The sequence below is a fragment of the Acanthopagrus latus genome, chromosome 24 (genome assembly GCF_904848185.1).
Source record: "Acanthopagrus latus isolate v.2019 chromosome 24, fAcaLat1.1, whole genome shotgun sequence".
Taxonomy (NCBI): Eukaryota; Metazoa; Chordata; class Actinopteri; order Spariformes; family Sparidae; genus Acanthopagrus; species Acanthopagrus latus.
Window position 1 is genome coordinate 13,374,108 of NC_051062.1, and position 16,111 is coordinate 13,390,218.

At 44.3% G+C, this 16,111-nt stretch overlaps 1 protein-coding gene across 6 annotated transcripts in view; it reads left to right on the forward strand.

The window, feature by feature from the left end:
• The window catches only part of zeb2b (zinc finger E-box binding homeobox 2b), a 443,989-nt gene that overhangs the window by 345,188 nt on the left and 82,690 nt on the right, over positions 1–16,111 (forward strand). For 4 of the 6 annotated variants that reach the window (XM_037091001.1, XM_037090998.1, XM_037091002.1 and 1 more), the window contains 2 exons: positions 890–1,040; positions 11,571–11,710. In XM_037091001.1, the coding sequence (XP_036946896.1) occupies positions 11,638–11,710 (73 nt within the window). In that variant the 5' untranslated portion in view covers positions 890–1,040; positions 11,571–11,637. Of the gene's footprint in view, positions 1–889; positions 1,041–9,988; positions 10,229–11,570; positions 11,711–16,111 lie in introns of those variants that run through there. The other 2 variants (XM_037091000.1, XM_037091004.1) reach the window with 2 other exon arrangements.

Consider the following 16,111-nt stretch of genomic DNA (forward strand, 5'->3'; position numbering starts at 1 on the left):
TGTTTTTGCAAAAAAATGACTCAGGTAATCCAGTTTGACAACGAGTCAAACCATGAAAAATGGGGTCAGGTTGCTGCAACAGTCATGTTGTTCTGCTCGGGGTGATGTATGTCATTTTTGCGAGTCACGGACAATCAACCTATTCAGTCCTGTTAGGTACGAGGATCAAAGATCTATCTGCAAATGTTATTATCAATGCGAGTGACGCATTCGGCGAATTATGTTTCTTAATGACCAATTTGCTCCGCCAAATATATCTTGAAAGGGAACGTAATTGCCTCTTGGACGTTCAATGGAAACCTTTTTTTTTTCCAGTCCAGGATTTTGCTTTTTTGTTTGACTGCACATCAGGAGGTGGTTTCAGGCTCGTCCTACAAAGACAAAGACAGCGGAGACGAAGGGTTTTCTGACCTGTGGCCCGTGTTTTGTTAGAGAGAGTTTAATGAAACACTTGGTTAAGTTTGGGGAAAGATTGTGGTTGCGGTTAGATCTTTAAAAAAGTCAATCCTGGCAAAGCGCAGTCGGCTTTTTCCAATATTTAACCGCAGCTAGAATCTTTCCCCGCGTTCATCAGAGAGCTTTGAGTTCTTCCCAGCAAAGCCATAAGAACATGAATCACGTTGTTGCCAGGGGCTGATAATGTAGGATAATCCTACATGCCGAGGATTTTGAATTTGTTTTTATTATAAATCAATACAAAAGAAAGACATAAACACATTTGTGAACAGAAATTAGTTGCTCACTAAAGGAGACAAAGATGCTGAAATACAAGCTTCAAATTCATATTTTTAAATGTTAAGTGTTGTGACACACACACACACACACACACACACACACGTACATATGCAATAGACTTTTATACATCTTCACCTGACTTCCTCCTTTGCAGCCGTGATAATTACTACGTCCACTGAAGGTCGCCGCCTAACCAGAGTTGCAAATATGGGTCGTGATAAGCTGCGTTCACGGTCGACGGACTGCTTTCCAACCAGGACACCATCACACCTGTGCTGCACCTCCAGGTCTCAGCTCTTCACTTGGTGAGTACAGATGTCGGCTACAAAAGTAAAACCCAGACGCTGAACGCAGCAAACGACAGGTACGCTGATACAGACACCACTGAGGGATTGTTTTTTTTTTATGTGCCGGAAATCCTGCGTACTATACCTTTAAATGAATCCCAGTGTTAAAATGGACGTCGCTTTATCATCCGGTCCTTTTCTTTCTTGGATTTTATGAGCATTCCCCTTTAAATTGAGCTTTACATCTGTTTGTTGACGTATCTGTGTGTGTGTGTGTGTGTGTGTGTGTGTGTGTGTGTGTGTGTGTGTGTAGCTGCACTCCTACATGTGATTGCTGGTCTTGTTTTTCTAACCTTTATTCAAACGGCGGTAAGCTGACTTGCTCTTCTCCTCTCGTCAGTTGTTTCAGACCGGTTCACGTCGAGAGATCTGACGCGCGAGTGGAGAAATCTGTGCGAGCTGGACACGGCTGGAGTTAGATCTTCTTAATTCTATCTCTGTGTCCTGAGAGGATGTAAACTCATATACAGTGGCAGATATTAAGAGCACGCCGATATGCAAATGTCTGTCGAGATTAGAGCTACAACAATTATTCAAATGTTTGATTAATTATTCATCGGAGACGCTGTCAATTATTCATTTCAGCGAGCGATAAGTCGTCTTTTTTTCTCCTTCTCCTTCTTCATCTTCTTCGTCTTCTCACAGCGAAAAGTTTTCTTGTGGGATCAATCAGAATCCCAATCAAAACCATTTTATTTGTCAAGTACAGTAAATGTGCAGGATTTGTTTTTGGTGGCGCTGAGAACAGAGACTGCAGCCGGATGAAGCATCAGACAGTCGGACTGTAGAGATCACATTACGTATGTGTGTCTCGTTGGACCGTTTCGACTAATGATTAGTTCAAGCACTCACAGTTTTGAGGGCTGTAACCCACTCGCTTTACTGTCAACTGTCAAAGAAATGCAAAAAAAATAAAATAGTCCTCTTAAAGGAGCATTTCACCCCAAAATTTGTTTTAATTTAATGACAGGTGAAGTGTCGTAGTCCACAAAACATGTCTGGAGCTTCACAGAAAAATAGAGTTTAGTTTAGGATCACCTTAACAACTGAAGTAGCTGGAGATGTAAAATGTCTCCATACAGCTCGTCCCGCATGATCAGCCTCTACGGAAGCCCCGAGGTCCCAAACTGATTTGAAGATATATTATTTTTTAAAGCCCCTTTGTGCAGAGCTGCAAGGATATATTAGAAGGAATCATAATCGAACTCTAAAATAAGACTCGTGGTGTTTTTGTCACCTTAGAGTGAGTCTTTAATATCTTCAGAGGATGCAGGTCTTCTTCTACGGAGTTTCTACAGTAGCCCAGAAAGGACAAACTACACGTTGACTTAACTGTTCTAGATGCTCCAGAAATGTTTTGTGGACTACAAGATTTCACCTCACATTCCATCGGCATGTAGGAAGGAGATGATGACTGGATTTAAAATTTGGGTGAACTGTTCCTTTAACAGAGACGTAACAGCATAGATTATTGAAAGTTATCATATTGAGAAAAAAAAGCCATCCTGCAGCTATGATTCAGTTAAATGAATCTGAATTCTTATAAATGTGGTGGACAAAATACTGGAAACAACACGGTCGCCTCGCTGAATGCTTCAGACTGCGTTAGCTTTAGCTTTGTGTGGACTTAATAAACTGGCAGCTGAGGGAGAAAAAAAAAACAGCTGAGGTAACATTTGAGCCCTCAGAGAAGTATTTATGTTCTGGTTGAATGTGTTGAGAAAGCTCCAAACTTTAATACTGACACGACAGGAGCTTCACTCCCAGGCCAGCAATCAATACGAGAGGGAGGGAGGGAGGGAGGGAGGGAGGGAGGGAGGGAGTGCTGTTGACTCCTCCGATCCTTTTCCCATCATGATTTAAGTCTCTCAGTGTGGAGTCATCAGTCTGGTGATAACTGCCAATACATGATTACATCTGTTGAAGTGTAATTTACCACAGGACATGTTATACATTCACATATGTTCGCTAAAAAAACCCACATATCTTCAGTCAAGGTCCAATTACTGTGATTTTAAAGCTTTTAGAGTGGACGTCTCCAGGTAGAGACAGCTGCACATGTGTTAATAATAATTTATTTGATTCCATTTCTGGTTAAAAATGAGCAGAAATCAAACAAATGAATGCAGAAATAAATGTGTGAGGTGAAGTAAAAGGTGCCTGATGAGACTTTAAAAAGAAAAAGTAATACGTTTTATCCCAACTTGTTGTTTTTTGGGAGCCACAAAGCGTCTGACCTCTTTCAACAGGAGCATGAGAGGGAAAAAAAACCCGAAGCCGAACACATGATATGTTTGTCTTTTTCTTCTAAGTGTCTCGGTCGAATAAGTGGTCATTTGTAGAAGCCTCTGCGCCGTCTTCAGCTAACAAGAGCAACATAAAAAATCAATACTTTTTTGGTGTAAGCATTTGTTTCTGCAGCAATCTGCTATGCAGCCGTCTTGTTTCTCTCTCCGCTAGTCCGACTGAGAGAGATCAGAAATGCTCAGAGAAGACGAGTTCTCTCCCTCCCTCTCGCTCTCTCTTGTTTCTCGCTCGTGGCGAATGTAAACTAAATTCATTTTTGCATGTTTGAGGAGCTCTCGCAGATCACACGCTTCCAGCCTTCGCCTCGCGCTCTTTAATTGTCCGTCAATCTCTGGAGTTGTTGTGGCGTCGAGGCTCTCGCGGTGGCTATCACAGAGCCAAACCCCGGCGAGGGATTGTCGAGTTTGATGTTGCAGCGCGGGGGAACGAGCCACAAACAGGCGCAGAGGAGGAGATGTGATCTAGGATACTCCGGCTCCTCTGTCATGTATTCAAAAGAACCCTCTGAAACGCCAACAACAACCACCGTTATTTTAATTAAAAAGAGGCGAAACTTGCTTTCGGGGGCCGAAGCACAAACTGTTCGCTGAGGGTTTTACACTCCAGAGGCCGAGCTGCACTCACTTGACAGCTGGTTTCAATTCTAGAAGTGAATTTTTTCAAAAAATGTCCAAACGCTTTCTGGTCAGAGCAGCTTTGTTTGATTCTCTACATCACATGAAGTGGTTGTAATTGTATTTACACCGACTCCTCCAGCTCGGGGGCTGAAAACAGAAGTTGTTCTCCTCCGTACACTCACTAATACAACATAAACATGTCAGTTCATGAAGTTACTGCACATCTACTGGACCAATCAGGAGGACACAGGTATCATTTCTCTTGGTGTTAATTGCATTTCCACAAAATGATCCGTGCAGAGGGGGGATCTGAATCATGATGACGTCTTTCACCTCCCCAAAAAAATCCCCTCTTACTTTACGTCTGAGAGACGTCATATGTCAGAATCCAGGCCTGATGCAGCTGCTGAGAGAAGCATCGCCGCCCGGCGCACCAGGACGAGTGACGTGGGCACGAGTCTGTATTGTTTACAGCTGCATGACGGTGAAGAAAAATAAATCGTATCGGGATTATTTTGACAGATATTGCAGTCGAGATGATTCATGAATTGTGGGAATCATCGGTTTTGCATGACAGCTTCTTTATTGTAATAGAGTAAAGGCTCTGAAATGTAGGATGTAAGTCAAAACTATCTGAAGCTCACGTCATATTAATAGAATACAAAGACTATTAATGTTAAAGGTAGAATCAGAAGGATTTGTTCCAGCTGTTCCTGAACGCACCACAAAAAGCGACATTTTGTGTCGGTCAGACGTTCGCAGTTTCCCTCGTCTGACGTCTTTGTTTGGTGTCGCTGCGTTGGGAATAATAATAATCCATAATAATTCCCCTCAAATGTATTCAAACTAAAGTAACGAGCCTGATCTGAAGATGAAAGAAGGAGAGAAGAGAAGAAGCTGTCTGAAAAACAGACACCTGAGAAATCTACGTAATGCAGCGACAAAGAATTTTTAACCTTTACTTTTACACAAATATTACAGCTGCTGCAATTTGGAAATAGGTAATCGTTATTCGGTGAGGCTATAGATCCAACTCCACATGTCCCTGTGTTTTTAAACTACACTGATCAGGTCGGACCAAGTGTTTGGAAAATCTTAGATAACCTTAATTTAACAGGATGTAATGTGTAGCTCGTGTGAGATCAGGAGAAAGTTGCGTAGTCGCGCATCAATTGATTCTCTTGGTGTGATGAAACTAAACCTTTTTGCACAGTTCTGGTTTCAGACTGTCTCCACCTCCACCTTGTTTTCTGAGTGTAATTCCTTTTTTCTAAATATAGATATCAAAATAATATTAACGTCATGAATTATTCGTGTGGTGAAACTCTGATATTGTCAGATGCTCAGTGAAGTTCCACCTCTGCTGAGCACTTTTCCACTTGATATGATCAATCTGTCCCTGTTTGTTTATCTTAAATCTTCAGCTGTTCTTCATTAGAAAGTGCAAACTGACTTTAAACTGACGTGACATTTTAATCAAATTCAGTTTAAAGCCATAGAAGAGTCGTCATGAATTCCCTGGACAAAACTCTGCGTCTTCACTCTCCCTCCCCTCCGATAAGGATCGGCCTGTGGAGGAGAAGCTGAATCATTGTTTTTCTTGGAGAAGTGTCAGATTTGTTTGTGCCAACAATTAAAGTATGAACTGTTGGCACAATACATCAGCTGCTGGCAGCTCCGAGCCCGAGACATCAGTGTGAGTGTCGTATAACTCCAGTCACATCATCGGTGCGGCTCCGCGTGACGTTGACCTTTGACCTCCCTGGCTGCTGGTTACTACGTGTGACGTCGTGTGAATCTCTAAAATCAGAATGTGACAAACGACGACGCTTCTATTTATGATTCCAGGCACTGAAAATGTTAAAAAACCGGCACGTAATCATTGAGGTGTGAGTGTGTTGGACCTGCAGCACCAGACCTGGTAGACAAAAGTCACGTTTTTACATTAAATCCACTTCTTTAGATTCAGCATCGCAAATCATCCAGATTATTAATTCCTTGCAAATCGTAGCAGGTTTGGGTCGAGCTGCCGGGTGTTTCTCTCTCAGAGCTCAGACTGGGCAGAGATTCATCACTGGATGCACCACGATGTCATGTGACTCTCACAGATCTAAATTAGGCCAATAATCAGGGACGCCTGGCGGCTGAGTTGTTGAATGCACAAACGTATACATGCAACTGTGTTTGAGTCCCGAGGCGTGTTCTGCCGCTGTGGCGTCTCTCTCTCTCTCTCTGTGCTTTATTCTACTGTACACCAGCGACGGCAACAACAACAGGACAAAAAACATTTATTATGTATTAACACTGGATGTGTGTTTTTAGATGAGTTATTGAATATAAGACGGGGCCTGATTTAAGAAACATGCTGCTAGTTCAGATTTCAGATTAATGACCATATTTTTTGTGGATTTCACACTTTTTGCAGGATGATATGAAAACAAATCTCAGCTTTATTTGACCTGGAAATGTTCAAATTTGTCAAAAACACATGAAGAATTTGCCCCGAGCTGCAGAGAAGCCTTTAAATGAAGCCTCGTCTGTGTCGCTGCCGTGACCTCTGACCTCCTCGCTTCATGCTCTCCCTGCCCCGCCATGTACATCCTGAATTTAAAGCAGCCTGTGCACGAACAGGACGGATTGTGGGAACACGGAGACGTTCAGCTGACAGAGTGTCGGAGCGCTCGGCGTGTCTGTTCTCTGACTCGCACAAACAGAAGTCGTAATTCGACTCACATTCTCTAAATGCTCCGAAACATTCCTGCAGCCCTCGCTGCACCGCGCTGTTTGTGTTTACGCTGTCAGGAAAAAAACTAGAAGTGGGCCTCTTTCCTCTTCTTTTCTCCTCACACACACTCTCTTTCACACACACACACACACACACACACACACACACATTGAGGCAGAGAGGGAGAGAAAATTAGGATTATAATCTTGGTAATCAGCAGTCACGCCTGAGGCGGACAGCTGCAGAACTGCAGAGCTCCAATTTAGGTGTTGGACATTAAAAACCATTAAACCCAAGTGAATTTCCACTTATTGATTTTTTTTTATTTTTTTTTTTTTTGTGGGGCAACATTTCAACTTGAGGAGAAATAAAAAAACAAACCAAAAAAAGCACGGCAGCGGGTGTGAGAAGCTGCGAAGAGCTGCAAATCTTTTATTTGGAGAGAGAGAAAAAAAAATAAACCACACAAACGTACAGTTAGAAATAAAACACAATTCATCAAATTATTTGTGATTATTACAAAATATGTCAGATTGTTTTAAGACTCTTCAACTCTTGAGTTACAATTTTCTAATATACATTCCACACATGATTAATTAATGAATGAATTAAATCCCACTGACATCTGAGCGTCAACACGTTCAATCTGAAATCAAGAAATCAAAAAAAAATAAAAATAAAAATTATATATTCATGCAGAAGCTGTTTCTGTTCCCACCCTCCCCTCTTTTTTAAATCAATATATTCATTAAGCACAAGGTCCCCCTATAGGTCACACACCGACTGTAATCCGTTTTCACGGTGAATATGCGGCCCCCTGTGCGCATAGAGGTGCCACTCCAGGCGCGCACGGATCGGATGAATGGGACACAGAGCTGGAGCTACGGGTCTAATGTGTGTGTGTGTGTGTGTGTGTGTGTGTGTGTGTGTGTGTGTGTGTGTGGAGAGAGAGAGAGAGAGAGAGAGAGAGAGAGAGAGAGCTGGACTGCTTCGTTGACATGCACGCACCGTGGCAGTAAATTACGCATGACAATAATTCACCCAGGACTGGATCCACACTGGACCCCCCCAGGAAGAAAAAAAAAAACGGGGCTGCAGAGCGGCCTCACCCGGCTTCTGCACCTCCACCACCTCCTCCACCTCCACCTCCACCTTCTTGTTAATCAATAAGAAGGAGAAGAAGATAAATAAGTGACGGGAACGAGAGAAAAGGGAAACTTACCAAAACAATACTCAGTTTGGCGTTTGAGTCCTTCTCTGAGTCTCCCAGTCCAAGAGTTGGAAACAGAAACAAAAGTTGAAGACATTTATATGATTGTAATAATATAATTATCATATTATTAATAAAAATAATTATGTCAGTATTATTAAACAAGGTGTTCCTTAGAAAAAAAACAACAACGTAAGAGCAAGCAAAGAAATTCCATCCAAAACGCGTTAAAAAGATTTAGTTGTGATTTATTTTTGCTGCATCTGATTGGATTTTTTGGGGGAAGGATGGAGGGAGAGGAGGAGGAGGAGGGTGGAGGTGGGGGTGTAAGGAAGGGAAAGGAAGAGGGGGGGGGCATAAACCAGTTCAGCCCCTTGATTGATGATTTAATTAGCCATACAGTGGCGAACTGCAGGAGGACAGGACACAAAATAATACTTTATTTACATAACCAATCACGGCGCTGCAAAGGTGGAGCTTCCTCTCTCTCTCTCTCTCTCTCTCTCTCTCTCTCCCCGTGTGTGTGTGTGTGTGTGTGTGTGTGTGTGTGTGTGTGTGTGTGTGTGTGTCAGACATGGCCGAGATGGTTGACTTCTTTAATAAATGTGAGATTCATCCTGTTAAGTGGCGTCCAGCACGAAGAATCACTCTAATAATCCCAGAATCTCCCCGGTGATGTTTCCCAGGAGGCTCCTGCTGAGACCCGCCGCGCGTCTCTCCGCACCGACTTTACACTCACTTTATTCTACTTTACTGCGTTTTCCCAGCTCCTTTAGTGTCATGTGAATATTCCTACAGAGGCTGCAGCTCCTCTCTGTCACTGCTGGGTAACGGTGTGTGCACACAGAGGTGCGTAATATCCCGCATATTTGTTTAGATTTTGGAGTCATTTTGGTGCGTTTTTCGCCTGAAAAATGACTTTTGCAAATAAGCAGAAGCAACGAAAATGTGTTTCCCCTGCAGAGTGGGACTGTGCGTGGAGTCCACACGCGTTGCTTATTATGATGTACCTGCACGCCTCACGCTGCAGGTACATCACAGGTAATTACACCACAATAATTTGGCGCTACGCAGCAGGAAAAAAAAGCTTATTTTTCGCGCAAAAATCTAAATATAAATTATTCTAGAGGAGCTGAAGGAACATTTTCAGTTTTGTTAGATTCTTTAAAACAAGTTAAATCACAGCAGAGCAAATGGAAACACTCACATGCAGGAAATTACGCACAAGTCGGCAGAATTTCTCCCTGAAACAAGCGGAATTGTCCCAAAACACAGCAACATTTTTACGCACGAAAAGAAATTTAAAAAACGACATATTTGCTGTAAATGACAGCGTCCTGATGGACATTTTTTACAGCGTAGATAAAAAGCCCGACATCCCCAAACCTTTTGCAGTCGCAGCCAATTACAATAATGAAGAATATGTGGAGTCGCCTCCCCACCCCGGCTCCCTGCATCCCGCCGCATCAGCCGTGCCATTTCTGCAAATTAAACGGAGTGGAAATAAGAAATAAAAGAAAAAAATCCTTACATGATTGCGGTCGGCGTGGACGCGCTCCAAGTTTCTCTCTCCCCCTACTTCCACTAACACTAACACACCAACACACAACACAACACAACACACACTGGTGCGAGGAGGAGAAAGAGGGGAGAGAAAAAAAACACACACACACACTGTCGCCTGTTTTCTTTTGCTCCGCGTCGAAGCCCGACATAGTTGGTTTCACTCAAAAACAGAAGAGATGGAGGAAGAGAGAGGAGAGTGAGGGAAAGAAAAAAGAAGAGAGAGGGGGGGAGAAGGAGGAAGGAAGGGAAAGGAGGGAGGGAGGGGAGAGAGAGAGACAGAGAGACAGAGAGAGAGAGAGAGAGAGAGGGAAAAAAAAAACTTCAACCCAGAAGATGCTCACGTTTGGCTCTCCTCAATTATCCCCTCCCGTGAAGATAGGTGGCGTGCGTTTCAGGGGGCTTCTCCTCTGTGTTACACGGCAAAGAAAAGGAGGTGGAAAGAAAAAAAATGTCATTAGAAGAGGCGTAACACGTCAGTCCCTACCCAGGTTTGTTTCCTGGAGTGGGTGTAAGACATCAGTTGTAAACCTGCCCTAGCAGGAATAGCGGTCCCTCCCTCCTCCCAACTATTTCTAAGGCTTTATTTCTAAGGCTTTATTATCACCGGTGGAAAAGGATCCGCTCACCGACGCGCTCCGGTATCATCCTTTCCTCGCGACTCCTCTATCCACGAGACACCTCTTTACACCCCCCCACAGAAAAAAAAAAAAAAAAGATACAGGTATGTGCCTCCTTCACTTTTTTGTTACATTTCTCGCATTTTTCACAAGGTTTGGACGGTGAACTTCTGATTTTTTTTCCCTCCCCGCGCCAGAGTTTGGAGCTCAACTTTTTTTTTGTCTTACCTGCACAGGTGGAGATAGGTGCGTTTGTTTCCATTTCTTCTCCCCCCCCACAAACCCTCTTTTTTATCATTATTTGTACTCCGTGCTCCGCGGTGCAGCGGCGGGGAAGTGGGCTTTTTTTTCTTTTTTTTTTCGCTGGGCGCCGCGTTCATCGCTGAATCCTCGGGAGGAGAAACAGCCGATGTGCATCCCCGTTTTCTTCCCCTTCAGCTCGTGTTATATTAGTGTCTGTTTGTGTGCCCACAACAAACAGAACCTCTTGTCAATATTCACTTCTCCTAATAACGGTATTTGCGCTGATGAATTAGCAGGGCGAGCCGAGCGATTCGGATTCTCGTCCGCTTTTGTTTTTACGCGCGATTTGCGCCTTAAAAAAAGATGTTTTATTTCTCGCGGTCCGGACTCGTTTTGGCACGTTCAGACAATTATTCCACATGTGTTATTTATTAGCCGCTGACAAGAAAGGCTCGGGTTTGTAGTTTATTAAACCTTGAAGTGCAATTTTTCTCAGGCGAACCCAAGTGTTTATTGAAGTTCTCTGACTTTTAATCAGACCACACAGTGGAGGGGGGTGGGGGGCGCAGTCCAGGCTCGGGGCTCAGTCTCGCTGTTGCCGTCTCCAAACGCGGTGAGCTCTTGGATCTGACCCGAAAAATCTGACAGAAAATTTGATTTATTAGCCTGTTTCGCCTTGTGTGCCAGCGCCGGAGCTGAGGAGCGCAACGAAACAACGTGGCAGTTCTTTTTTTAATTAAAATAAGTAAAATGATTTAATTCTGTTAAAAGTGGAGAAAAATACGAACCGGATCGTGAAACTTTCCTGAATGAATTAACAGTAAGTGGAGTGTTTTTTTTTTAATTCCTCCTCGGGATGAATTGTGCTTTCTCTCTCTTTTTTTTTCTCTCCTTGTAAGAGAAATTCTAATTCTTCTTCTTCCTCCTGCTGCTCTCAGAGCTGAGCGCCGATCAGCTGAAAATCTAAATTAGATGGACACGGATCTCCCTCGCCGCTCCTTCTCAGACTTTCACCCACGGCTCCTTTTTCCTTTTTTAAAAAACAAACAAAAAAAAAAAAAAACACCATCCGTCCCTCCATCCAACTTACATTTGCAGTTTCTTGTCGCGCGTCCGGCGCAAGTGGACCTCCACGCTAATATTGTTGGTGCTGCTCTCTCTCTCTCCCTCTCTCTATCTCTGTGTGTGTGTGTTTCCCGTCAGATATCAAGCTGAAAATCAAGGAATCGAGTCCATGCGAGCTGCCATCTGATCCCACACACACTTATCAATGAAGCAAGAGATCATGGCGGATGGCCCGAGGTGTAAGAGGCGAAAACAAGCCAACCCGAGACGGAAAAACGGTAAGAAAACCCACAAACGAAGCAGTCGAGTTGGAAGAGGGGGGGTGCTGTGTTTGGATGGAAGCCCGGGTTGAAGGTTTCCACCGCGGGTTCGGGGGTGTGTGAGGGTCCGCGGCTGGTGCTGGTGCGCATTGCTGCCTTCCTCTCTGTGTGTGTTTTTACGCAGGGATAACGGGACCGCTGTCCGCCGGAGAAACTGTGCGTAAACGCGTCCTCTCCGTGTCGCAGCCTCACACGAGCGCTTTGGAACTGTAAAAAAAAAAAAAAAAAAAAAAAAGCACTAAAAAAGAGTGAAATTAAAATGTGTGTTCTTTTCGCTGAGGTTGCGGAGAGGTTAGTTGGAAACTTGTGGATGTGGGGGTGGCGGTGGGTGGTGGTGGTGGTGGTGGGGGGGGGTTGTTGGTGCCGGTGGCTCGGTTTTCCTCGCCCGGGACAGGATCCGCCATGGGGGGACTGTGCAGCGGTCACTCAGAGCGGCGCTGGCGCTGCTCGGTGGAAAAGTCCAATCTTGTGACTTGAGTTGTGGTTTGCTGTTTAATCCACGCGCTGTGCTGGCGTGCGCTGTTTTTTCTTTTCTTTTCTTTTTTCTTTTTTTTTTTTCTGTTGTCCCGACGTGTGGGCCTTTACATCACCTCCACATGAGGCTCATTTTCAGCTGATTCACCCCCCAACAGTGGGGCGGCTGTCCGGGCGGAGCAGTTCCCAGGGAGATGGCATGTTGGTTGTGTTTTTTATCGTTTACCCCTCATGTGTCAGTTTATGGCAGTGGAGGCATCATGTATATGTGTATAAATAGGATGACATGTCCCGATGAACGCTGGACATTAATTGGCTCTGGACTTGGAGCGCTGGAGGTGGAGATTTGTTGCTTTTCTTTCTCCATTTGACTGCACAGTTTCCCACAAGAGGCAAATCTGCAGTGACATTTCCTGGCCCCGTTATTCCTGATTATTCCATATAGGCTCCAAAAAAAGCTGAAGCAATGTGTGTGTGTGTGTGTGAGAGAGAGAGAGCGAGTGTGTGTGTGTGTGTGTGTTAAACATCGAGGCTGTGATTCAGCTGCTCACATTATTTGCTTTCTTCCACAACATTTTTTTTTTATTTTTTTTAAATCTCTGCCCCCACAGGTTATTTATCTAGATCAGATTTCATTTATTGATTGCACAGCAATCGATGGCAGACAAGCATTTTGTTCCACATTAAATAGCACAGGAGCAGAACAGTGGAAGCTGGAGATCTCCAATAAATAAATAAATATATATATTTATATTTATGTGCATATATGTGCATTTGCAGTTGAGGAGGGATAGAATAATAGCACACATTTGGAGACGTGACAGCCTGTTCAGAAGCAGCCACCTGTTTTCAGGAAGGGAGAGAAAACCGGTGTTGGCTTTTGTACCAAATGCAGCATTTGATAAAATAATATTAGCAAAGCAAATATAATTTTCACACCCTTAAAAACCTGACGAGAGAGGAGACGGCGAGCTTTGGCAGAGTGCGTAAAGAATATTTTTACCTCGTATGATATAAAAAAAAATAAAGAAAAGAGAAAAAAATGTCTCCCAATCCAGGAGAGTGTACATTAAAAAAAATAATATCTTTTATTTTTTTCTACCCCCAGTCTGATGAAACCCCTCCTCCCCCCCTCTCCACCTCCTCCTGCCTCTTCCCCACTCCTTTCCCTCCCCTCCCTCACCCCCTATCCTCCCCCCTGGGAATGCAGAGGCTTATTGAGGCTTGGCCACTCTCTCCTCTCTCCTCTCTCTGTCTCCCTGCCTGTCTCTCTGTCCTCTTCCTGCCTGGCTCTGTGGAGGGATGGCAGGGCAGGGCAGAAAAAGAAAAAGAAAAAAGCGTGTGTGTGACGGCCTCGGCAGGAAACTAACACACACAAGAAGAAAAAAAAAAACAAGAAAAAACGCCTCGAAATGCTGCAAGAAATGCACACACACACGGAGAGAAAAAGCTTTTTTTTTTTCTTAATTCTGTCCTCCAGATGGACTCCAGACTCGTCCGCCTCTTAAGTAACGAATCAGATGAATATACACAAATGTGAAATGTGAACAATTAGAGGTAATTCCTCTGTTGGTGCTGGTGTGTGAGCAGAGCGTGTTTGGATGTAAATTATAATTTGCGTGCCACCTGTAATTATTTTCCCCTCTAGTTTTTTGATGCTCCTCTGGTTTTGGGGATTTTTTTTTTTGTTTGTTTGATCTGATTAAATTCCTGGAATAGCTGGAATTGTCGGGATTATTATTTATTTTATATGTTTGAGTATGGAAGTGGGGGCATTGCAGCATTCTTGCCAATTAGTATTAATGAGGCGTTTGCTCACTAAGTTGTCTAACCAATGACATTCTCATCCAGATGACTGTTGGCCTTCAGGGCTGGAGGTGCTACAGCAGCTTCGCTCCCTCACTGCCCGGCCTGTCATGTGGTATTTAACCACAGTTCATGACTTATCCCCCGTCCTCGTCCTCCACGCCGCTGCGGAAAGCCTCTGTCTTCCAGCTGATGCGCTCTGAAATGGCAGCAAATACTTAAAACCTGAGAAATTACATTTTTTTTCCTCCCCCTTCTCTTCCTCCCTCCCTTCCCTCCCTACTGTTACACCGCCACAGATACCCCTTCTCCTCTCCTGGTGTGAAACTTGATCTCGGCAGCGTGAAGTGTTTGAGAGTTTTGGCCCTCGCCAGGTGTTGCTTGTCACATCCAGCTGTGGGCGCCCAACAAGAAAAAAGGCGCTCGCACACCTGTCCTTTATTTTCCTATTACCCAAGCGGCGCGAGCATCAAAAACAAAACCAAAAAAAAAAAAAAAAAAGAACAGAAACGCAGCCTGTTTAGAAAACAAACGGTTGTGATCGTGTTGTTGTTTGATGCGACGGAAAAAAAAGATGAGCGATACAGATGTTGCGTAATTTTTTTTTTTTCTTGGAGTGTTTTCTGTAAACTCGGCATCACCCAGTTTTTGAAGAGCTTCTTTTTTTGTCTTTTTTAAAATGTATTTCCCTCCGTACCTCAGGTGACATTTCAGTGTCGGGACATACCCTCGGAAACGCTCCGATTACATAATCTGAAGAAGAAGAAGAGGCAGAAAGACGAGGCCAATCTCCTTCTCCCTCCTCTCCCTCGCTCTCGCTCTCACGCTCTTCCTCTCTCTGGCTGCTGGAGTTTGATATAATAGTCTGAATGTGGTTATCGCAGATTCACGCTTAAGGTGGAGGGAAAATAGGAGGGGGGTAGCTTCGCTTTCAGACCCAGACAATGCCACATTTCTGCCAGTCTAAACAATTTGTCCATCTCTATTATTCCTAAGTTGTGTTCGCAGCTCCCGCGGTACAAAACAGGGAGGGTGGTTGCAGAGGGGGGGGGGGGGGGGGGGCAGGACAAGGTGCGGCCTTTCTTCCTCTTCTTCTCTCGCCCCCCCCTTCCTCTTTCCTGTCCCATCCACCAGCCTCCCTCCCTCCCGCCCTTCGTCAAGGTAGGGGCAGCTTTCTGCCACCGTCATGAGTAAAAGAAGCGGGTGGTGGGGGGGACAGAGAAGAAAAAGAGGGGAGGAGGAGGGCAGGTTTCGCAGGGCGCTCGCGGACAATTGATTGTCAGTGGTAATGTGTTTCATTTACATGTTTATACCGTCAATAGTGGCAGGGGGTTGTCCACCGCGCCATTCACTCGCTGCCATTCCCATACGGGTTGGCAATTCAGCCAAAGCAAGACACCTTCCACTCCTGATGGCTTCCTTTTTTTTCTCATTTCTCTTTGGTAGGAAGAAGCAGAGAAAAGTGTTCTGCGGTGCATTCATGTTGAGGGAAATAAGGGATTATTTTGTTTAAGCAAGTGAAATAATTACTGTGAGATATTACAGGGCCGGCAGGATGTCGCTGTGCAGCAGGGGGGCCTGTTGTGCTCAGAGTGTCGTGGTGTGCAGGACCGGCAGATAGCCGGGGATGGAGTATTTTTATAACGTCGGGCCTCGTGGTCGAATCAAAATAGACACGTTCCAATTACCCCATGTAAAACGGCTAGCAGGTTTCCCTCAACGCAGGCTAATAAGGAGGCATATTTGTCCTGTCACAACTACACATTGCACTTTGGCGTGCTGCGTGAGGCCTTATTATTTTTTCCGGAGCGTACGGTAGCTTTTCTTTTTTTTTTTCTTTTTTTGCATCACTTGATTTTTTTTCTTCTTCCTCTTCCTCTTCTTCGTCGTCTTCTTCTTCTTCTTCTTCTTCTTCCCTCTCCCTCGGCTGTAGTCGTCACGAGCTAAATATATCCATCTGCTCAAAGTGTGTGAGTCAAGTGTGTATAGCCAAGCACATAAAAATGAATGGACTTCCCCCCCTTACGAGATCATTGTGATTTCAAGCATGGCGTCGGTAGATATATATATATTTATATA